The sequence below is a fragment of the Dendrobates tinctorius genome, unplaced genomic scaffold (assembly GCF_039654945.1).
Source record: "Dendrobates tinctorius isolate UK_male_01 unplaced genomic scaffold, ASM3965494v1 ptg000029l, whole genome shotgun sequence".
Classification (NCBI taxonomy): Eukaryota; Metazoa; Chordata; class Amphibia; order Anura; family Dendrobatidae; genus Dendrobates; species Dendrobates tinctorius.
In genome coordinates, this window is record NW_027361697.1 from 13,327,421 (window position 1) to 13,351,264 (window position 23,844).

Sequence of the window (23,844 nt, forward strand, 5' to 3'; positions counted from 1 at the left end):
TAAGTGTCCAATTTCTCTATTCTGATGCTTTGTGCACTTATTTTAATTTTACCTTCAAACAGCCATAATCTGGCCCTCCAAAAAGAATTATTTTTTTTTTGTTCCCTTTTGCGTGTTCTCGCTGAATGTGAATAGCGGTTTTGTAAAAGCTTACATTTAGGACACTTTAAAAGTAAAGCTGTTCAGAATGTGTAGAGCCTTTTGTTAGCCGGTAAATGGAATTCAGACATAGTGTAGAATTCTTCCCGATGATTATGACATTGTAAAGGATCTATTCATTGGTACTTTCCTTACTTATTCCAAGGTCATTTTCTGCTGGGAGAAGACAGGAAAGCAGGTGCAGAAATGCCCATGAACAGAGACCTAAATGTTTTACATTGGCAGTTCTCAAACAAAACATGAGATTTCTCTTCTGCAAGAACAAAACCCTTGTGTATTTACCATATGTTATGAAAATTGAAGTACTTTCATATAATGTTTATTTTACATTTTGTTTTCACCTTTTCTGTTTTATAGATATTCCCCAGATTTCCAATGTGCAGGCTCTTTGATAAATGGCTAAATATTTAATTAATGGAGGGTTTATTTTGTCAGCTTTTTGTCACACGATTTTAAGGAAAAATTTTAAAGTAATAAAAAACTGCAATTGTCAGTTTACTGTAATCCCTTGAAAGACCATAATTGAAACACTAGGATCAGAAATCTTTCTGGTATATACAGCACTGTGTGGCATTTTTCCACATCTACATTACATTTTTTTGAAAGTATTCTAACTAGGTAAAAATTGAAAGTTTATTTTTATCAATCAACAAAATGCAAAATGAATAAATAAAAACGAAAATGTAAATCGTATCTTTACTGGGTATGACCACCCTTTGCCTTCAGAACCACATAATTCTCTTAGGTGCAGTTTCACACAGTTTTTTTTTGTTTTTTTTTATGGAACTTTGCAGGTAAGGCTAGTTTCACATTAGCGCTTTTGAGCGCAGCGACGGCCTGCGCACGGCCGCCGCTAAGCCACGCCTCCGCCGGTAGCTCCGCCTACCGGCGCATGACGCTGCATGCGTCCTGCATCCCCTATCTTTATCACTGGGGGCGCAGGCCGTGCGTAGTATGCGGTTGGCGGCGCATGCGTCCTTTTGACGGTGCGCCGACCTGCGCCAAACGCAACCTGCTGCAGATTGGTTGCGCTCGGCGCGCCACCAAGCGCGGCAGGGGGCGTGGCTTAGCGCCGGCCGGCCGTCGCTGCGCTCAAAAGCGCTAATGTGAAACTAGCCTAACTTGTACTAAATATTTTGGAGCACTAACCACTAATCTTGTGTGTAGGCTTGTGCAAATCCTTGATTCTCTCCATTTAACCCTAGATGGGCTCAGTGGGGTCCTATCACTTCCAGAACTTTGTTCTTTACACTGATGATGGTTCTTAAAGACATTGGCTGTATGTTTGTGGTCGTTGTCCTCCTGCATGATAAATTTGGAGCCAAAACAAGGCCTACCTGATGGTAATTAATCGCAGGATGGATGGATAAGTATCTATACAACACCTGGCAAAAATTATGGAATCACCAGCCTTGGAGGATGTTCATTCAGTTTAATTTTGTAGAAAAAAAGCAGATCACAGACATGGCACAAAACTAAAGTCGTTTCAAATGGCAACTTTCTGGCTTTTAAGAAACACTTAAAAAGATCCAAGAACAAAAAATGTGGTAGTCAGTAACTTTTTTTTAAACCAAGCATAGGGGAAAAATTATGGTATCACCCTGTAAATTTTCATTCCCAAAACTAACACCTGCAGCAAATTAGATCTGCTCGTTAGTCTGCATCTAAAAAGGAGTGATCACACCTTGGAGAGCTGTTGCACCAAGTGGACTGACATGAATCATGGCTCCAACACACGAGATGTCAATTGAAACAAAGGAGAGGATTGTCAAACTCTTAAGAGGGTAAATCATCATGCAATGTTGAAAAAGATGTTGGTTATTCAGTCAGCTGTGTCTAATATCTGGACCAAATACAAACGACATGGGAAGGTTGTTAAAGGCAAACATACTGGTAGACGAAGGACTGCATCAAGACCGGAAACTTTAAAGCAATATGTCTCCAAAACAGGAAATGCACAACAAACCAAATGGGGAGGGGGGAGCAGGTGAATAAGCCCCGCCCATCGGACCGGACAGTGGCAGTTTACATACCTTTTTTATATCGGTTCAGATGTATGTAAACTGCCACTGTCCGGTGCGATGGGCGGGGCTTATTCACCTGCTCCCCCACCCCCCACCCCCCGGCTTGCTGTATGCATTTAGTCTTGTGTAGACAGGGAGGGGGGAAGCAGGTGTATAAGCCCCACCCATCGGACCGGGCAGTGGCAGTTTACATACATCTGAACCGATATATAAAAGGTATTTATGCATGAAAGATGCTGTCAGGGGGAAGCAAAAGTACAAGAGACTCCTTTTATGTGACACACAATTGAATGATATCATTATATGATATCTCAAAAAAGGGGTGACAGACTCCCTTTAAGTCCATGCCTCAAAGACCGCAAGCGGTTATAAATGCCAGAGGTGGTGCAACACAACAAATTACTAGTGATGTGTTGGGAGTGTGGTGTTTTGTTTTTTTTTTTTCCCCCCCTCAGAATTGAGTGATTCCATCATTTTTCCTCTATGCTTGGTTTAAAAAAAAAAAGATAACCATTACTGACTACCACATTTTCTGTTTTTGCTTTCTTTTAGTGTTTCTTAAAGCCAGAAAGTTACCATTTGAAATGACTTTTTAGTTTTGTGCCATGTCTGTGATCTGCTTTTTTTTTTTTTTTTTTTTTTTTCTACAAAATTAAACAACTGAATGACCATCCTCCAAGGCCAGTGATTCCATAATTTTTGCCAGGGGTTGTATTTCTCACCATTTAAATCAATCAGCCGCGGAGACACCATCACATGTTTCTCAACGCAAGCAATGACTAGCCAGGTCTTTCACCGGGAAGGAACAACCACGGGAAGGGCAGTCTCCAATGAAGGAAACCACCTATGCCAAAACATGGTATCCATCCACAGACAGCTGTTTCAGGGTATTGCCCCTCATCAGTGTGGAGTAGGAAACTGGCTAGTAGGAGCAATGCCTAGTAAAAGACTATGAAAATGAGGATGAGTGACCTCATGGAGATCAGGATCTCATGGAGAGCAACATCCAACACTGTGGAGACACCATCACATGTTTCTCAACGCAGTGATTCTAGAGCAATGCCCCCATCCCTTATGGGAAATATGCAAAAACATGTAAATCAATCAGCCGCGTAGACACCATCACATGTTTCTCAACGTATCCATCCGAAACAGCTGTCTGTGGATGGATACCATGTTTTGGCATAGGTGGTTTTTTTCATTGGAGACTGCCCTTCCCGTGGTTGTTCCTTCCCGGTGAAAGACCTGGCTAGTCATTGCTTGCGTTGAGAAACATGTGATGGTGTCTCCGCGGCTGATTGATTTACATGTTTTTGCATATTTCCCATACGGGATGGGGGCATTGCTGTAGAATCACTGCGTTGAGAAACATGTGATGGTGTCTCCGGAGTGTTGGATGTTGATCTCCATGAGGTCACTCATCCTCATTTTCATAGTATTTCTCACCATTGACATAATCTTTTCCAAACTCCACTTGCCGAGATGCAGGCTCAAACTTCTGAACAAGCTGCCTTCTCTTATGGTTTCAAATTTTTACTCCTCTGTCAAGAGCGCCTGCTGCCATTTATTTATTTATTTTTTTTTATGCACCTCAGTTTCTATGTTTTCATGCATAGTTGAGTTACTTCACCTTATTTCCATGTCCAAGGTATGAATTTTATTTTACCACAATTCTTCTATGGAGACCACTTTTAGCCAGACCTCCAGTTTATGGGATTAGTTGGTTCCCATTGGTTGCTGCCAGTTCTGAGCTAATGGCACTGATGGACATCTTTTGCTTTCAAATGGAAGTAAGCATGGTTTCTTTCATCTGCTGTCTTGTTTCCTTGGCCAACCACTCCTACCATCCTCAATGTAAATTTTTTTTTTCTCGTTCGCCTTATTGGGGGACACAGACCTTGGGTGTATGCTGCTGCCACTAGGAGGCTGACACTATGCACAAAAAAAGGTTAGCTCCTCCTCCGCAGTGTACACCCCACCGACCGGCAGAGAATTCCTCAGTTTAGCTTAGTGTCAGTAGGAGGTGGACACGGGTCTTTTATTAGACCCATATCTACCTCGTCGTGCGTCGTTCCTTTTCAGGTTCTACGGAGGGATACAGAGTGAAAAGTCACATCTGTACTCCCACATGGAGTCTGCAAGTACGGCGTGTACTGCCACCCCGTATCCTTGCAGTTCTCCGCGGCAGGACCAGCCAGACGGACGCCGACACCAAGACGTGCCAGCGACTCCAGGGGTCCTTGTCGCCAGTCTCCCTCCCACTCGCCTACCAGAGCCTGTCGGTTGGATGAGACGCAAGACTTCTTCAGACAGGTAACGGATCGTGGATGGGTGAGTATTTTTATTTACCTGGCTGCCCATTCCCGACGGTCGCCTCTTCAATGGTCAGGGGAACCCCGGTTGTAGGCGCTGCGGTCGCTCGCAGTCGCCACAAGGCTATAGGCAGCTCAATGTTCCTGGGCATCCCGGGCAGTGGGTTCCCCCTTTCTTCCCCCCTTTCTGGGGACAGGGAGCACAGAGTTTTTTCCCATTGGGAGCGGCTCGCGACTGCGGTTTTCGGACCTCCGCGCCGACCCCCTGCTGACAGGCGGCCGCCGCAACTAATTTAGGCCCCGGCTTCAGTTCGGGCCTACCGCTGCGCCCCTTTCTTCTAAGCGGGCTTCTCTCCCGCTCTTCCCAGGCCCTCCCACCGCCTGTCCTTCACCTGCCCAGCCTGTTATTGGCTAGAGGGCGGTGAATTGTTAACCCTGCGTGGTGCTCCGCCCTCCCTCCTCTCCTGAACGCGCGCTTTTTCTCAGGAAGGCGCCATTTTCCCAGCCTGTTAGCCGGGCACCAGCTCCTCACTGGATAGCATCTTCTCCAGCTGGTTTTTTCAGGAGTTCTGTCGGCCGGATTTCGCTCTGACCTGCATCCACTGACAGGTCGAAGAGCATCGCTTCTGGGGACACCGGACCGTGAGTAGCTCTGCACTGCAGACTGACCCTTCTCCGCCCTCTGTCCCCCAACCTTCCGGCATTACCTCAGCTTTTCACTATGTCTAACTCTAAGTCTGATCGTACCCGCTCTACCGCCCCCCCCTGCACTTTAGTCAAGTACTTTGCATGTTCTTCGTGCAATCGCAAACTTCCCTCAGGCCAGTCCACTCCCCTCTGCCTGGATTGTAGCAATCCAATTCAGCCTGACGCCGTCCAGGAGCCATCTGCGGCCCCAGGTGAGAGTGAGCCCCCCATGCCTGGCTGGGCCTCCTCGCTATCCCAATCAGTGGCAGACCTCACCAGGGTGTCTCAGTCCCTGGTGGCCGTTCTTGATAAGTTGCCCCTGGACTCTTCAGCAGGGCCAAGCAGGTCCCAAATTGTTCCATCTGAATCAGCCAGCGGTAGTCGCAAAAGACCCAGACAAGATTCCCAGCCGGAATCCTCTCCTAGTCCCATCTCACCGCATAGCCCTTCTCACCAGCCTCCCTCTCGGGCCTCCTCTCCCGAGTCAGGGGAAGCGCTTTCGGACAGGTCATCTGAGGGGATTTTAGAGCTGGATTCAGACCAAGATGCAAGCATGAAGGTCACAGTGCAGGACCTCATTGCTGCGATCCATCATACCTTCGATATTGCTGACTCCCCTGCGAAATCCTCAGATCAGGAGGTTTCGTTCAGACGGGCAGAAACTCCCTCCAGGGTTTTTCCTTTCCATTCCGAGTTTGGGAAAATTTTTACCAAGGAAAGAGAGGATCCGACCAGACGCTTTCAAAGAGGAAAACGTCTCGGCATACTCTACCCATTTGCTAAGGAGCTCACGGACAACTGGTCGGCCTCTCCCTCGGTCGATCCGCCCGTGTCCAGGCTATCCAATAACACGGTTCTCCCGCTTTCAGGCGTGGCGTCCCTAAAGGATTCTAATGACAGGATTATAGAATCCCTGGCGAAGTCTGCCTTTGAAGCGGCTTCAGCGGCGGTGTGTCCAATCTTTGCTTCATCCTGGGCAGCAAAGGCCATAGCCACGTGGGCAGACGACCTTCGGCAGGGCATCTTAGATAAGGCGCAACCGGAGCATTTGGCCGATCTCGCCAATCAGATCTCCCATGCTGGGGACTATCTTCTCTCCGCTTCCTTGGAGGCTGCATCCTGTGCAGTTCAGGCGTCAAGCAACATTGTTGCAATTCGACGTACAATTTGGCTAAAGGCATGGCAAGCGGACTTGTCTTCTAAAAAGTCCCTCACTAACCTGCCTTTTCAGGGGGTGCGCCTCTTTGGGTCCCAATTGGACCAGATTATTAAGGACGCCACCGGAGGCACGAGTTCACTCCTCCCTCAGTCCAAGCCTCGCAGACCCCCACTAAGGCATCAGTTTCGACCCTTTCGGACTTTCCGCTGTTTCAATACGGCGGACAACTCCTCCAGCCAACAGAGACCGCAGGCTCGCCAGGAGAGAAAGAAAGTTTCCTTCAGACCCACTCCTTCCTGGCGACCCCACTCCTCCCAGGGCAGACCGTCCAGATCTAGACCTGGACGGTCTACTTCAGCATGACTATCATCGGGCACGCGAGGGGCCTTTCCAATTGGGAGGTCGACTTCTTTCCTTCAGGGACGTTTGGCTGGCCGCCGTGGAGGACGCCTGGGTCAGGGAGGTCGTATCCTCAGGATACAAGATAGAGTTCGTCTCTCTCCCACGGGATCGTTTCTTCGAATCCCGGCCTCCAAAGGATCCAGCCTTGATCCCGGGGTTCTCTACGGCTATCGCCGCTCTCCTCAGTTCCGGGGTGATTGTGCCCGTTCCCGAATCGGAGCGCTTCACGGGGTTCTACTCGAACCTGTTTGTAGTGCCGAAAAAAGACGGCGCAGTTCGACCCATCTTGGATCTCAAGCTGCTCAACAAGAGGGTCCGCCTTCGCCACTTCCGCATGGAGTCGCTTCGCTCAGTCATCGCCTCCATGGAGGAGCAGGAATTCATGTGCTCAATAGACATCCAAGATGCCTATTTACATGTTCCAATTTTCTCCGGACATCAGAAGTTCCTGCGCTTTGCGATTCGACAGCACCACTACCAGTTTGTCGCACTGCCCTTCGGTCTTGCCACCGCTCCCAGAGTCTTCACGAAGATCATGGCTGCGTTGATGGCTTTGTTGAGAGTCAGGCCTCGTTCTTTTCCCGTACCTAGACGATATTCTGATCAAGGCTCCCTCATTCCAACAGGCTCACCAAAGTTTGTCAATCGTCCTGGACACTCTTTCCAATTTCGGGTGGATCGTCAACAGGAAAAAGTCCTGTCTGGTTCCTACCCAACGTCTGGTCTTTCTAGGTCTTCTGTTCGACACTCGTCGGTCAAGGGTCTTTCTCCCACAAGAAAAGATTCTCTCTCTGCAGCAGGAAGTACGATCGCTGCAGACCTCGCGATTCCCATCCCTCCGTACAGCCATGAGGGTCCTGGGAAAGATGGTGGCGGCGATAGAGGCAGTTCCCTTTGCCCAATTTCACGCCAGGCCTCTCCAGCAGGCCATTCTGTCGAAGTGGAACAGGTCGCCTCGGTCCCTGGATCGCCCTGTCCATCTTTCTTACTGGATCAAGCGGTCTCTCAACTGGTGGTTGTCGACACCTCTCATTCTATCGGGTGCATCCTTCCTTCCCATTCACTGGCAGATAGTAACCACAGATGCCAGTCTCCTCGGTTGGGGTGCTGTGTTCCGCAACCACACTGTTCAGGGTCGATGGTCGGATCGGGAATCAGCGCTGCCGATCAACGTTCTGGATATCCGAGCGATCCATCTTGCTCTGGTCCACTGGGAAAGGCTCCTCAAGGGACTGCCGGTACGGATTCAGACAGACAACGCCACAGCGGTGGCATATGTCAACCGCCAAGGGGGAACACGGAGTGTCTCAGCCCTGGCGGAGGTGTCCAAGATTCTTCGTTGGGCGGAGATTTCCGTTCCGACAATTTCCGCGGTTCACATTCCCGGCGTAGACAACTGGGCCGCCGATTTTCTCAGCCGCGAGGGTCTCGCGGCGGGAGAATGGTCCCTACATCCGGAAGTGTTTCATCTGCTCTGCCTTCGGTGGGGAACCCCGGATGTAGACCTCATGGCGTCTCGCCTCAACAGGAAAGTCCCACAATTCGTGTCCAGGTCTCGGCACCCTCTGGCAGTGGGTGCCGACGCCCTGGCCGTTCCTTGGTCCCAGTTCGAACTTCCCTACCTGTTCCCTCCTCTGCCTCTTCTTCCCAAGCTGTTGAAGAAGATCAAGGCAGAAGGACTTCCGGTCATTCTCATCGCCCCGAATTGGCCCAGAAGGTCTTGGTTCGCGGACATTGTCAACCTTCTCGCGGACGCCCCCTGGAAGCTTCCAGACAGAACAGATCTGCTGTCTCGGGGTCCGATTTGCCACCCCAATTCTCGGCCGCTCAATTTAACGGCGTGGCTGTTGAGACCGAGGTTCTGAAACGAGCAGGATTTTCCGACCACGTAATTCAGACCATGATCCGAGCCAGAAAGCCATCATCTTCCAAGATTTACTACCGTACTTGGAAGGCCTATTTCACTTGGTGTGAGACCAATGACGTCGCGCCCATGTCCTTTTCGCTCCCTTCAGTCCTAGCGTTTCTTCAGGCAGGATTGGATGCGGGGCTTGCCCTCAGTTCCCTGAAGGGTCAAGTTTCGGCGCTGTCCATTCTGTTTCAGAAAACGTTGGCTTCCCGTCCTCAGGTTAAGACCTTTCTTCAGGGCGTGGCTCACACGGTCCCGCCGTACCGGGCGCCCGTGGATCCATGGGATCTTAATCTGGTTCTTGAGGTTCTGCAAGGTCTGCCCTTTGAACCCCTCAGGGATATTTCCCTTTCCTTTCTTGGAAGGTAGCCTTTCTGGTGGCCATCACCTCTGTCCGGCGCGTGTCGGAATTGGCAGCTCTTTCGTGCCGCTCTCCCTTTCTGGTTCTCCACCAGGATAAGGTAGTTCTGCGGCCTCCTCCCTCGTTCCTTCCGAAGGTGGTGTCCTCGTTTCACCTCAACGAGGATATCGTGCTACCGTCCTTTTGTCCGAATCCAACTCATCCCCGAGAGCGGTCCTTGAATAAGCTGGACCTGGTTAGGGCGGTAAGAGTCTATCTGTCTAGGACGACTTCCTTGCGAAAGACAGTCTCTTTTCATTATCCCTGATGGAGGGCGGAAAGGTCACCCGGCGTCAAAGGCCACCATTGCTCGCTGGATCAGATCGGCTATCCTGGAAGCCTACAGTGTTAAGCGTCGCGGAGCCCCTCCGGGTATCAGGGCCCACTCTACTCGGGCAGTGGGTGCCTCCTGGGCGGTGCGCCACAGAGCTTCCGCACTGCAGCTTTGCAAAGCTGCAACATGGTCATCGGTTCACACGTTTGTGAAATTCTACAGAGTCCACACCTACGCTTCGGCGGACGCCAGCCTAGGTAGACTGATTCTGCAGGCCGCGGTGTTGAGTCCGCTGGCCTGATGGGAGTTTGTTTCCCACCCCAGGGACTGCTTTGGGACGTCCCAAGGTCTGTGTCCCCCAATAAGGCGAACGAGAAAACAGGATTTTTGGGTTGCTTACCGTAAAATCTGTTTCTCGGAGCCTTCATTGGGGGACACAGCACCCTCCCATGTCTTACAGCTCCTGTTCTTACTTTGGTTGAATGGTTACAGTTGAGTTGTTTATGTTGTCAACCTATTCTGTTACTTCTCCTACTGCTTTCTCACTAACTGAGGAATTCTCTGCCGGTCGGTGGGGTGTACACTGCGGAGGAGGAGCTAACCTTTTTTTGTGCATAGTGTCAGCCTCCTAGTGGCAGCAGCATACACCCAAGGTCTCTGTGTCCCCCAATGAAGGCTCCGAGAAACAGATTTTACGGTAAGCAACCCAAAAATCCTGTTTTTTTGTTTTTTTTGTGCTTCTTCAAAATTGCTTGAACAGCACATGGTGAAACCCCACTCTGGTTTTGAAGTTTTTGCCTGGGAGAGACCTAGCTGATCCAGTATAACTATCTTATGTCTTGATGCAGAGCTCGGTTTCCATAGTTTCATGTCCCAGGTCATACATATGTTCCACAGCTTCACTTTTGGGCAGAGTTTGACTATTCATCACCCAGTTTTAAGCTTCCTACACAGCACTTTTGTTCCAGCTTATATATGAAAATAATGATCATTATGACCTGTTTGTTATAATTGGTTACTCATACACCTGACTAATCCTACAAAATCCTTGAATTTGTGCAAGTGAACCTAGAAGAATTGATGCATAATTATTTTTTTTTTTTTTTTTTTAAAAGACCTTCTTGCTTTCCAGCTGTTTTTGTTCCGCACCTGCCTTGAACTTTTGCACAATGCTGTGTATTTAGCAGGGTGGATAGATTGCTTGATTTCTTTAAAGGTTTATCCTCTAAGAGAATGATTGGGTGTAACTAGGTGATCACTTTGGGTTCAACGTCTGCGACCCTCATCAATCCTGAGATTGGGGCTCTGCAGCAATGTCTTGAATGGAGCAGAGGTGTTGTTTTTTGCTGGTAGAGGCTGCAATAAGCCAGGTGTATTGCAGATGTAGCATTACATAAAAGCCATTAATGGAGTTTTCCCAAATTAGGACGTTATCACGTATGTTTTGGATAGGGAATAACTTGCTGACTTTGGGGAGTGCAAATAAATGCTGGGACTCCCAACTATCCCACTGGAATCTCTGGATTGTTAGAGATAAAGGGTTGTTCCCAAAAATCACAAGTTAAGATGGGATTGTGTATCTTCTTGCCTTTCAGAGAGTGATTATTACATGTTGCTTCTTTTTTTTTTTTTTTTTGCTTCCCCAGCCAATGGCAACGATAATAAAAAATTTAAAGGAGACGATAAAATGGAAGGTTCGGCTTCCCGGGTGCTTCATATCCGAAAACTTCCTGGTGAAGTAACCGAAACTGAAGTTATCGCATTGGGTTTACCTTTTGGAAAAGTGACAAATATTCTAATGCTAAAAGGAAAAAATCAGGTACTGTGACTTTTAGTATTTTGTGCCTCAAATGAAGTGTAGCTGTTTGATAATCTGGAAGCAGAACTTGATTTCTATTCCCATATAGCCCTCTTAAACATGACATATGAAGCCGGGAAAATCACCTTTCCACACGATCGAAGCATATACTGTTGAATACCAACCTAGTGTAATATGTTTCCCATTTAAAGTGGCATTGTTGTGTTTTGAAATTGTTAGACAGCATGAAAATAAGCAAGTTTGCAATTGACTTGCTTTTTTCAGATCAAGTCAAGATCATGTCCCCCTAGGAGACTAACTTAACTTGACCTAAATAGTAGTATAGGTTCTCTGCCAATATTTTTGGTGATTTTACTTTTGAACGTAATCATACTACATTATCCTAAATTGTAAACTGCTGTGCAATATGCCATTTTGCCAAACCTATTTTTCTGCCTGCATTCTGCAAAATGCGTTGGCAACAAGTTGCGTAGAACACTCCTTTTTGTCTTGTTACGAGACTTGCATGTATTCCGGGAGATCACTGTTGTATGTGGGCACTAGTTGGAGAAAATAATCGAAAATGTGGATCACTGACTAACATGCAGAGTTGTGGAGTCTGTAAGCCAAACCACGTACTCTAACTCCAAATCATCAATTTCTTTGACTTCACGACTTCGACTCCACAGCACTAACTCACTATTGAGCTTGTACATAAAATGCAGCACAGATTCATCTTGACTAAAAGCCGATATCCTTAGATCAGGAAAAGAACAAACATTTATTATATATTTTCGGACTCTGACTGCACCAAAACGGACAGACTCTGACTCCATAGCCCTGTTGACATGTTCATGACTCAAATTTAGGTGCAGACAGCCCAGGAATTGCTGAGCACCCTTTAACCTGAGCACATCACATGATGAATAATGATGGGAATGGTTTCAGCACTTCTGATTTGAGCAACTTCTATATACCCAAAAGCTGCCAATTGTTGGTGTTTCCACCATGCCAAAGACATGTTTTGCCATCTTGTACATTAATTTTAAAACTCATGCAAGACTTATCAATGTGAACATAATGACTAAGGTCACTGTGCAAATCTGGGGTAGTATGGAAACACACTACATATTTCACTATAAATTATGCATGTCCATTGCTATGCTTTCGGATATGCCAGTCAGTTGTTCTGCTTGTTTTTCTGATGATTCTAAACACCAGATGTAAGCAACGTGTAGCCACCATATCAGAGGGATGTGACCATTCAAAGAAAAGGCTCTTTCTGATACCCACAATGACTCAGTTATTGTTAATACACTTCAAAGAATATCCATCAGAACATTGAGTGATCCAACCCAGAGGTTGAAGGCAATTTACATAGTACAGATTGTTTGCAAGTAAAATAGTGTGTGACCCTTATCGTCTGATATTCATATCAGCAATAATATGCTGGAGTATCTGATCAGAGAAATTTCAGTTCATTTCCTTTTGGAGGTCAACAAAAAATCGTCAATGTACAAGGTTTGGAATTTTGGTGACAACACTGGTAGACATGCCATAACGCAACTACATATGGGGAAGATTTGGCGGTTCATAGTAAGAATGTAATTTGTCCACGGCAGCCAGTCAAAGCTCTCTTTTTTTTTTTTTTTATTTTACCACAGCTCATTAATATATGGAAGCTGAGCTCTGGTTGCTATGGGCATCAATGACCTTATTAATATAAGACAGTTAAATCTCTCCCACTGTCACTCCTTCTGCTGTCATTTTACTATGAGAGCTTTTATCTTGCATAGAGTACAGCTTGTTTAATCACTACAGCATGTATGTCCAGTAGTTACCTTCTAGGATGAAGTGTTAACTCTTAAAATCCTGGTTGGATCTCTCCAGCCCATAGATTTCTATACATCAGTTTTCTCATAATCTCCATCTCTGCTCCTGAGCTAATGTTGTTAGTTCTGCTAAATCACCAGCCCCCATAATCGGCATTTTCCAGTACGGTTCTCATTTTCCCCAAGCCATCGGTTTGTTCATAGACCCTGTTATGTCCATATGTAAATGTAGTGATAACCATACACTGACAGACCATTAATGTGTCTCAGTATCAGGTTAAGGAGCAGAACTGTCACAAAAATGTGTAGCCCCCTTCCCTTCTTATTCGCAGCAACAACTAAGGAAGGAGATGCAGAAGTGTGCTGCTTAAGACACAACTAGGGAATAACCCTTTTTAATTCTATTTTTACTTTATATTGTGTGTTGCTTTTGTAGGCTTTTTTGGAATTGGCTACAGAGGAAGCGGCTGCCACCATGGTTAACTATTATACTTCACTGACTCCTCACTTGCGTAACCAACCTATATATATCCAGTACTCCAACCATAAAGAACTGAAAACAGATAGCGCTTTAAACCAGGTATTTGTTTTAAGCTCTTTTGTTAATTTGTTTGCAATTTCTTTGACATTTCATACCCCTAGATTGTTTACCAGCCATAGTCTTGTACTTCTACTATCTGTGTTGAATGGGACTGGGCTGTAGGGAATTATACTACTTGGCACAGTGCAGAGCTGTGCTTTGTAAACCATGTGTACTGCGCTCTTAGACAGCTGACTAGTATGATGTGCCAAGTGTAGGACCCCAATTTATCTAGTCTGCTTCCAGTCAGTACAGTATTGATAGGCCGCTTGACTTTGTGTATCCTGCAGTCATCAGGTTGATCATAGTGGTTGTCTTATGAAGGCAATCCTCCATGTTACCTGTTGGGCAGTAAGGATTTCATAGCGAGTGATCTCATTGTCCGCTGAATGCTGCTCTAGTAAAGCATACAAAGGATTGCTGATCTTTTCAAATTTAATCTCCTGATTCCTCATTTCATCTTATTGGTTCTGGCATTCATGAGCCTCCTTGTATTGCATACAGACATTCATCTTTAAAGTGAGTTTGAAAATCGCTGGTCATGTGAAATAACTTGCGTGCTGGGACTCCATAGAGCCCTGTCTTGAAGCATGCTAGACCTCGATTGCAGTGTTCTCCAGTACAATACTTGACTATTTCTACCAGTCGCATGATTGTAGTGGAGACCAAGCACGTGCACCTCCGCTACTTTTTAAGAGTGGGCTGTACAGAGCTCTGTTCAAAGGATCGATTGGAAGTCTTAGTGGTTGATCCTACACCGCTAAACAAGTTCTCCCCAAACCCATAGATGGGGGACAACTTGTGATATTGAGGAAACCTCTAGCCTAATGGCTTTTATAAAATGCTACATTTCCGCCCTATGTATCCGGCTTGCTGCGGCTCCCCTTTGCAAAATCTGCTGGTTACTTGGGGGAAGCGGGTGGCGGAAGTTGGAACCATTACATTATTCTGTTTGATGCAGCAGCTTCATTTTTGAGAGGCGGTTGTCTGACAACCCATCACACATGCAAACTTTTCAATGCAGGCCTTATGCGTTGCAAACTTGTGGGGAAGAGTCTTGAGGAGATCATTTGCATATTCCCAGTGCCTTCTGGGATAAGTGAAGAGTCTCCGCGAGCTCAACGATCACTGGGTTTTGGCCGTTGCAGCTGAAAAGAGGAAATCGGAAAACCAGGGGAAGAGTCTTGAGGAGATCATTTGCATATTCCCAGTGCCTTCTGGGATAAGTGAAGAGTCTCCGCGAGCTCAACGATCACTGGGTTTTGGCCGTTGCAGCTGAAAAGAGGAAATCGGAAAACCAGGGGAAGAGTCTTGAGGAGATCATTTGCATATTCCCAGTGCCTTCTGGGATAAGTGAAGAGTCTCCGCGAGCTCAACGATCACTGGGTTTTGGCCGTTGCAGCTGAAAAGAGGAAATCGGAAAAACCGCGCGCCGATAGGCCCGAATTTGGGCTCATCTTTCATCGTTTTTAAGAAATCTCAAGATGGAAGAGGCCAGGAGCCATTTGGTGAGCTGCATTTCTTGCTACATGTTCACAGACTTACCAGTGGAAAAGCCAAACTTCACATGCCACAAATGCAAGCTTGTGTCCCTGTTGGAGGAAAAGTTACAAAATCTCGAAGAGAGGTTAGCTACGTTGAAGATCATTAAGGAAGGTGAAGAGTTCTTGGACAGAGCAGAATTATCTCTTCATGTTACAGAAAGAGAAGAAATTCGAAGTGCACCTGAAGAAACAGAGGAATGGAGACATGTGACCCAGAGAAGCAGGAGGATCAGGAGGCAGTCAGCACCCATACTGCTCAGAAACCAGTACCAGGCTCTCACGCAGGAAAACAATGAAGAAATACATCAGGATAAGACTTTGTCAACAAGCAGCAACCTTGTACGCCTTCAGAGTCCTCCTGGATGGAGAAAGAAAAATGTTGTGAAGAAACGGAGAGTGGTGGTCATGGGGGATTCCCTGTTGAGAGGAACTGAGGCCGCTATCTGCAGACCGGATATAACTTCAAGAGAAATGTGTTGTCTTCCAGGTGCAAAAATTAAAGATGTGTCTGACAGGATATCAGGACTCTTCAGACCTACAGATGACTACCCATTCCTGCTACTACATGTGGGGACAAATGACACCGCAAGAAACGACCTGGAAACCATCTGCAGAGACTTTGAAGACTTGGGTAAGAAAGTGAAAGAACTGGGAGCGCAGGTGGTCTTCTCTTCCATCCTCCCAGTGGATGGCCATGGAACAAGGAGGTGGAATAAGATTCTGCAGGTGAACAACTGGCTACGTCGATGGTGCCGTCAGCAACGATTTGGATTTCTGGATCACGGAGTGAACTACTTATACGATGGACTACTTGCTAGAGATGGGGTGCACCTTACGAAGACTGGAAAGCATGTATTTGGAAGTCGCCTTGCTACACTTGTAAGGAGAGCTTTAAACTAGAACAACATGGGAAGGGAAGCAAAAGACCAGAAAAAGCCATACACCTGACAAATGCTATTGAGAACTCTGCTATTAGAAGTGGAAAGGAAGAACAAAGACGAAAGAATCTAATTAATAAAAATATTGGAGAAAGAGAAACAAATCACAAACTAAAATGTTTCTATACTAATGCACAAAGCATGGGCAACAAACAAGGAGAATTGGAACTACTAACACAGGAAAAGAAATATGATGTCATTGCAATCACTGAAACTTGGTGGGACAATACACATGATTGGAATACAAGACTAGAAGGATACAACTTATTTGCAAGAAACAGACTTGATAAACGAGGAGGGGGTGTCGCATTGTATGTTAGAAACGCGTATATCTGCACAGAGATTGAAGCTTCAGAGACTGGAAGTTCTGTGGAAACTGTTTGGGTAAGAATACAAGGACAGAACAATGGAAAGGACACCATTGTAGGCATTTACTACAGGCCGCCTGTGCAAGCTGAAGCTATGGATGAACTCTTTATGCATCAAATGGCCAAGTTCTCCAAAAAATATGACATAGTTGTCATGGGAGATTTCAACTATCCAGACATTTGTTGGGAATCTCTCTCAGGCAAAACTAACAGGTCAAGGAAATTCTTATCCTCTCTTGCTGACAACTTTATCTTCCAAAAGGTAAGGGAGAAAACAAGGGGAACTGCTACCTTGGATCTAATCCTTATAAACAGGGAGGAAATGGTTGAGGAGGTAAAAGTGGCTGGGACCCTAGGAGGTAGCGACCATGCTATTTTAGAATTTTGGATAACTAGAGGCGGAAGACCTGTGAAGACTCAGACGTCAAGGTTAGATTTCAGAAAGGCAGATTTTAAGGGATTCAGAAAGAGAATTGGAGGGATCCAATGGCTGGATATCCTTAAAGACAAAAATGTCCAGGAAGGATGGGAAATCGTGAAAAATGAAATTCTCAAAGCACAGTTGTTAACAATTCCGAAAAGAGGGAAGAATAGGAAGCAGTTAAGGAAACCAGGATGGATGAACACAGAACTTAAGCACATGCTAAAAAGGAAGAAAAAAATGTTTATAAAATGGAAAGAGGGAGGCATATCTAAAGAAGAATATAATGCTGTCTGCAGAACCTGCAGGGCACAAATCAGATTAGCTAAAGCTGAAAATGAATTGAGGCTTGCAAGAGATGTCAAAAGCAATAATAAAGGATTTTGGGGATATGTCAAAAGTAAAAGAAAAGTCAAAGATGCTATAGGATTTTTACAGGATGAAAATGATGAAATGGTAAGACAGGATGTTGAGAAGGCTGAACTTTTAAATTCCTATTTTGCATCTGTTTTCTCTCAGAAAGGAAATGTAACATCAACTGTTATTCACTGTCCTATTAAGGGAATAGAAGAATCCAGGATATCTATAAACAGAAAGATAGTGAGGAAACACTTAGCTAGCCTAAATGAATTCAAGTCTCCAGGTCCAGATGAATTACACCCCAGAGTACTGAAGGAGATAGCAGAAGAAATTTTTGAACCCCTCTCTATAATCTTTGAAAATTCTTGGAGAACAGGAGAAGTGCCAGAAGATTGGAGAAGAGCAAATGTTGTTACTATCTTCAAAAAGGGGAAGAAGGTGGACCCAGGTAACTATAGGCCGGTGAGTCTGACTTCTATACCAGGAAAGATCTTTGAACAAATTATTAAACAACATGTATGTCAATACCTGGATAAGAATGAAGTGATTAAACTGAGTCAGCATGGGTTTGTAACTAATAAGTCATGTCAGACTAACTTAATTTCCTTCTATGACGGTATCACTGATTGGGTGGATCAAGGAAATGCTGTAGATATAGTATATCTTGACTTCAGCAAAGCATTTGACAAAGTCTCTCATACAATCCTTATTGAAAAAATGATTAAGTATGGTATGGACAAGGCAACTGTTAGGTGGATTCATAACTGGCTTAGTGATCGGACCCAAAGAGTGGTCGTAAATGGCTGCACATCCAGTTGGAAGAATGTCTCAAGTGGGGTACCACAGGGCTCTGTCCTGGGCCCTGTATTGTTCAACATCTTTATCAACGATTTAGATGAAGGCATTGAGGGTAAACTGATTAAATTTGCTGATGACACAAAGCTAGGAGGGATAGCTAATACTAGAGAAGAGAGAGAGAGGATTCAAAAAGATTTAAATAAACTGGAGAAGTGGGCAGCAACAAACAGAATGGTTTTTAACAGGGAGAAATGCAAAGTACTACATCTGGGCAATAAAAATGGAAAAAGCATATATAGAATGGGAGGAATAGGGCTAAGTGACAGCACATGTGAAAAAGACTTGGGTATACTAATAGATCACAGACTGAATATGAGTCAACAGTGTTATGCAGCAGCAAAAAAGGCAAATGCAATTCTAGGATGTATTAACAGAAGCATACAGTCTAGATCACGTGAAGTCATTATTTCCCTCTACTCCTCTTTGGTCAGACCTCATCTGGAATATTGTGTCCAGTTTTGGGCACCACATTTTAAAAAAGACATCAACAAACTGGAGCAAGTTCAGAAAAGAGCGACCAGAATGGTGACCAGTCTGCAAACCCTGTCTTATGAGGAAAGGTTGCAGGATTTGGGAATGTTTAGTTTGCAAAAGAGAAGACTGAGAGGAGACTTAATAGCTGTCTACAAATATCTAAAGGGCTGTCACATTGTAGAAGGATCAACTTTATTCTCATTTGCACAAGGAAAGACTAGAAGCAATGGGATGAAACTGAATGGGAGGAGACACAGATTAGATATTAGAAAAAACTTTTTGACAGAGTGATCAATGAGTGGAACAGGCTGCCACGAGAAGTGGTGAGTTCTCCTTCAATGGAAGTCTTCAAACAGAGGCTGGACAGACATCTGACTGGGATGATTTAGCGAATCCTGCTTTGAGCAGGGGGTTGGACCAGATGGCCCAGGAGGTCCCTTCCAACTCTACGATTCTATGATTCTATGAATCTCTACAGCATAAAGTGATATGCTTCAGATTTATGGTCTGCATCACCGGTCAGTTTCTTCTGCAGATATTTTCCGCAGTGTGTGGAAGAGATTAATAAAACTTCATGCTCTCTGCTGATGCTGTATCTGCCCATGTGTGAACATTCTCGAACAGCCTGATTTTTGAAGGTGTAAAACTCCTTCACAGGTCACAATTCTTGCACAACGTGGATTTGCTCAAAAATTGTCTGACTTTTAGCCAGATGTTCCTCAATGGGTAGACCAGAAATATGAAGTGGCAAAGCCAGCACGACAAATTAATGAAAAGTTGTGGCGTAACACAGAAGTTTCTGATTGGAGTAGCATTACTGATATGGGCACACACTCTCAGTAAGGGTGGTTTTCACAATAGCGTTTCAGACCGCAGCGTCGGCCTGCGCACGGCCGCCGCTAAGCCACGCCCCCTGCCGCACCTCCGGTAGCTCCTCCTTCGGGTGCATGACACTGCATGTGACCTGCATCCCCCCCATCTTAAGCACTGGGGACGCAGGCCGTGCGCAGGTATGCGTTTTGGTGCGCTCGGCGCACCGTCAAAAGGACGCATGCGCCGGCAAACGCATAGCTGCGCACAGCCTGCGTCCCCAGTGCTAAAGATAGGGGTCACATGCAGCGTCATGCGCCCGTAGGCGGAGCTACCGGAGGAGGTGGGGCTTAGCGGCGGCCGTGCGCAGGCCGACGCTGCGGCCTGAAACGCTAAGGTTACTTTCAGACATCAGTTTTTTAGCATCAGGCGCGAAGCGGCGAAAAATGTAAAAGCCAGCGCCGGTTGCCACCGGATTCGGCTTTTATCCCATAGACTAGCATTATTGCCGCATTGTGCCTGATGGCCGTGCGGCGTGTCCGGCTTTTGCCGGATACGGCAAAAAATGCCTGTCCGGCGTCTGCAAAAAACGTTCCCTGCAATGTTTTTTTTCAGCGCCGGAACGGCTTTTAACACGGCGCATGCCCAGACACTGTGAGGGTTAACCCCACAAGTGCCCTGCAAGATCTCTCCCTCTCCCCCCCCGTGTGTCTCTCTCTAACCGCCACCCCGTCCCCGATGTATCTTCCTCCTGCGGCTCCTATAAATCCTGTCCGAGCTGTATCAGACGCCGCATACACATCTGGTGTCACCGCTGCAGGCCTGATCCGGCGGCTCGGCTTTTCGCCGCACGCCGCCGGACCCCACACACCGGATGTCTGAAAGTAGCCTAATGTGAAACCACCCTAAGATGATGGACGTGCTGGAGAAAGATACCGCAATGATGTGCATGACACCAGTCACAATGAATCTGGCCCTAAATGTCACAATTGGTGAATTGTTTTTTTGATAATTTTCGGGAAGATATCATTTATATCACAAAATGTAATCTAGAAGCAGCAGATGCTAATGTGGCAGTAAATGTAATTCTTTCCTATATATTTTTTTTTTTTTTTTTTTTTTTTGGTTTGCACAAACTTCCTTGTGTGCGTGCTCCGCGTTCTCTCATATAATGCACGTCTGCAGATTCCCTTTTATTCCCTTGTACAAAGCGGCTGCTCTTTCCCACCACCTCAAAGTTTTGTTTTCTTTCAGCGTGCCCAAGCCATGCTTCAGGCGGTATCTGCCGTTCAGACTTCCAATTCCACTGTGGCCAATACTGCGGGAAGTGAGAATACACTATCTTCTGCACAGAGCCCAGTGCTGCGAATAATCATCGACAACATGTACTACCCCGTAACACTTGACGTCCTTCACCAGGTTTGTGAACTGAATTGTTCTGTTTTTTATGAACTGATTTTTGTACAAATATCGATGTGTTTAACATCCCTTGTTTCCTGGCTTCCCCTCCTTCAGATCTTTTCCAAATTTGGAACGGTCTTGAAGATAATCACTTTTACAAAAAACAATCAGTTTCAAGCCCTTCTGCAGTATGCGGACCCAATGAATGCACAGCAAGCAAAGCTGGTAGGTGACCTTGTAGTGGATTTGGTGTTTATTTTTTTTAATGTTCAAAGAGTAAAAGAGCAATCGTGTGAGGGGTGATTTTTGGGATCTGTCCTCTAAAGTATGGTTCATGACGTAACACTTGCAAAAACTTTTTTTTTTTTTTTTTGCAGGCGTTAGATGGTCAGAATATCTACAATGCTTGTTGTACTCTCCGTATTGATTTTTCCAAGTTGGTGAACTTAAATGTGAAGTACAACAATGACAAAAGTCGCGATTATACACGTCCAGACTTGCCATCTGGGGATGGGCAGCCGACTTTGGATCCAGCAATAGCTGCAGCATTTGCCAAGGAAACATCACTTCTAGGTACGTCTTTCCACAATCGTGTCTCCTTGCTTTCCCGTATATGGCTTGTTTCACCGGGATGATGAGCTTTGCTGAACTCGTCATGTGTTTTGTGACTGCAGCCCTGTTCTTGTCAGTAACCTAATATGGTGTTTTCCAGGTCTGCTTACAGAAATTAGGAGACTGATGTGAAATGTTCTGTGCATCTGGAACAACTTTGTTTATACAGTGATATTTATTTAAGATCAGACTTTTCAGACTTGTGTTCTATTGAACCACTGCTTTCTTTACAGTACAGTCTGCTTTATATCAGATTTCAGAAATTACCACTGGATAGCGTTACTGGCACAACTTCCACTACCTCCCTATAGCTCTCATTAAGTTCTGATAGACCATATCCGTACAGCCAAGAAAATGCCAACAGAAGCAGTATATAAGCTTTTAGGGATTTAAAAAAAAAAAAAAAAAAATTCTTGATTCTTATTGTGTCTCCTTTTGCTAAAGCTTGGTATGTTAAGGCTAGCCTTTATGTAAAATGTCTAAGGCTGGGTTTACAGGCCATGATGTCCATATCACAGAAACGATCATATTTTCAAAAGACAATCCTATAACTGCATGCAATGCTCTGGCTGAACTTTAACCTCTTTCTGACCGCTGACGGGATAGTACGTCAGCTGTGAGTGTCCCCTGCTTTGAGGTGGGCTCCGGCGGTGAGCCCACATAAAAGCCACGACATGTCAGCTGTTATAAAGAGCTGACATGTGCCCGCAATAAACGCAAGCAGAATCGTGATCTGCTCGCGCCTATTAACTAGTTAAATCCTGCTGTCAAACACTGACAGCGGGCATTAACTACCGCTTCTGGCCGCCAGGCCGGAAGTGAACGCATCGCCGTCCCCCGTCACGTGATCGTGGTCAGCGACGCGTTGTCTTGACAGCCAGAGGTTTCATAGAGGCCTCTGGTTGTTGCAGACACATTGCTATGAGTGCCGCCCAGTGGTCGGCGCTCATAGTAATGCAGTAAATCTGCTACGTATGGGCGATCTGCTCATCGCCCATATGTAGCAGAGCTGGTCAAGTGTGGCATGCCAAAAGTGTGTGTGGGAGTGTTAAAAATAAAAAAAATAAACGCTAAAAGTTCAAATCACCCCCTTTTTGCCCCAATCAAGATAAAACAAAGAAAAAAAAAATCACACACCATATTTGGTATTTCCCGATCTATCGATTTAAGAAAAGGATTAACCTTATCGCTAAGGCTAGTTTCACATTAGCGTTTGGAGGCTCAGCGGACGCTTGCCGTGAAGCTCTGGCCCCTGCCGTGCCTCCTCTGGTCAGCTCCGCCTATGTTCGCATACCGCTGCATTCGGCCTGCGTACCCTATCTTTAGCATTGGATGCGCAGATATGCTTTTGCCGCCGCATGTGTCCTTTTGACGGACCAAAATGCAACACGTTGCGTTTGGCGCAGGTCGCCGCACCGTCAAAAGGACGCATGCTAAAGATAGGGTACGCAGGCTGCATGCAGCGGCATGCCCCCCCATAGGCGGCGCTGACTGGAGGAGGCGCGGCAGGGGGCGGAGTTTCACGGCGAGCATCCGCTGCACCTCCAAACGCTAATGTGAAACTAGCCTTAATGGCGTAGCGAGAAAAAAATCAAAACTCCATAATTGCGTTTTTTTTGGTCGCAGTGACATTGCATTGAAATGCAATAATGGGTGAACAAAAGAACGTATTTGCACAAAAGTGGTGTCATTAAAAACGACAGCCCGGCATGCAAAAAATAAGCCCACACCCGACCCCAGATCACAAAAAATGGAGACGCTACGGGTTGCGCTTTTTTTTTTTTTTTTTTTGCAAACTTTGGATTCCCCCCCCCCATTTAGATTAAAAAGAACCTAGACATGTTTGGTGTCTATGAACTCTTAATGACCTGAAGAATCATAATGGCAGGTCAGTTTTGGCATTTAGTGAACCTAGCAAAAAACAAGTGTGGGATTGCACTTTTTTTTTCGCAATGTCACCGCACTTGGAATTTTTTTTCCCGTTTTCGAGTACAAGCCATGCTAAAACCAATGATGGCGTTCAAAAGTACAACTCGTTCCGCAAAAAAAAAGCCCTCACATGGCCATATTGATGGAAAAACAAAAGTTATGGCTCTAGAAAGAAGGGGAGTGAAAAACGAAAAATCGAAAAAAAAACTCCGGTCATGAAGGGGTTAAAGATTATCAACTCAAATTCGGATGTGGTGTTTATAGCTTAAAAAAAAAAAAAAAAAAATACAATACATAACGCCATTTTCTCCTTCTCATTTGGGGACACAGATACTGTGGGTGTATGCTTCTGCCGCTAAGAGGCTGACACTAAGTGAAAAAAAACAGGTTAGCTCCTCCTTCATCGTATACACCCTCTCCCCTATTGCGGGCGGAACTCCGTTTTTTGCTTGGTGTCCATTGGAAGCACACACGTCTGGATGTCTCCAGACTATTTTTTTTTTTTTTTATTCTTTTCCCGTGAAGATGAGACAGGGGCGACGGATCCTATTGAAAGGGTCCGATCTCCCCAAACCATCAACGGGCGAGCACGC

General features: G+C 45.7%; 1 protein-coding gene across 1 annotated transcript in view; it reads left to right on the forward strand.

The window, feature by feature from the left end:
- Nucleotides 1–23,844, forward strand: part of PTBP2 (polypyrimidine tract binding protein 2) — a 76,079-nt gene that overhangs the window by 35,981 nt on the left and 16,254 nt on the right. The window contains exons 4-8 of the mRNA XM_073571400.1: nt 10,973–11,145; nt 13,393–13,536; nt 20,564–20,728; nt 20,825–20,935; nt 21,088–21,283. Coding sequence (XP_073427501.1) covers nt 10,973–11,145; nt 13,393–13,536; nt 20,564–20,728; nt 20,825–20,935; nt 21,088–21,283 — 789 coding nt within the window. The remainder of the gene's footprint in view (nt 1–10,972; nt 11,146–13,392; nt 13,537–20,563; nt 20,729–20,824; nt 20,936–21,087; nt 21,284–23,844) is intronic.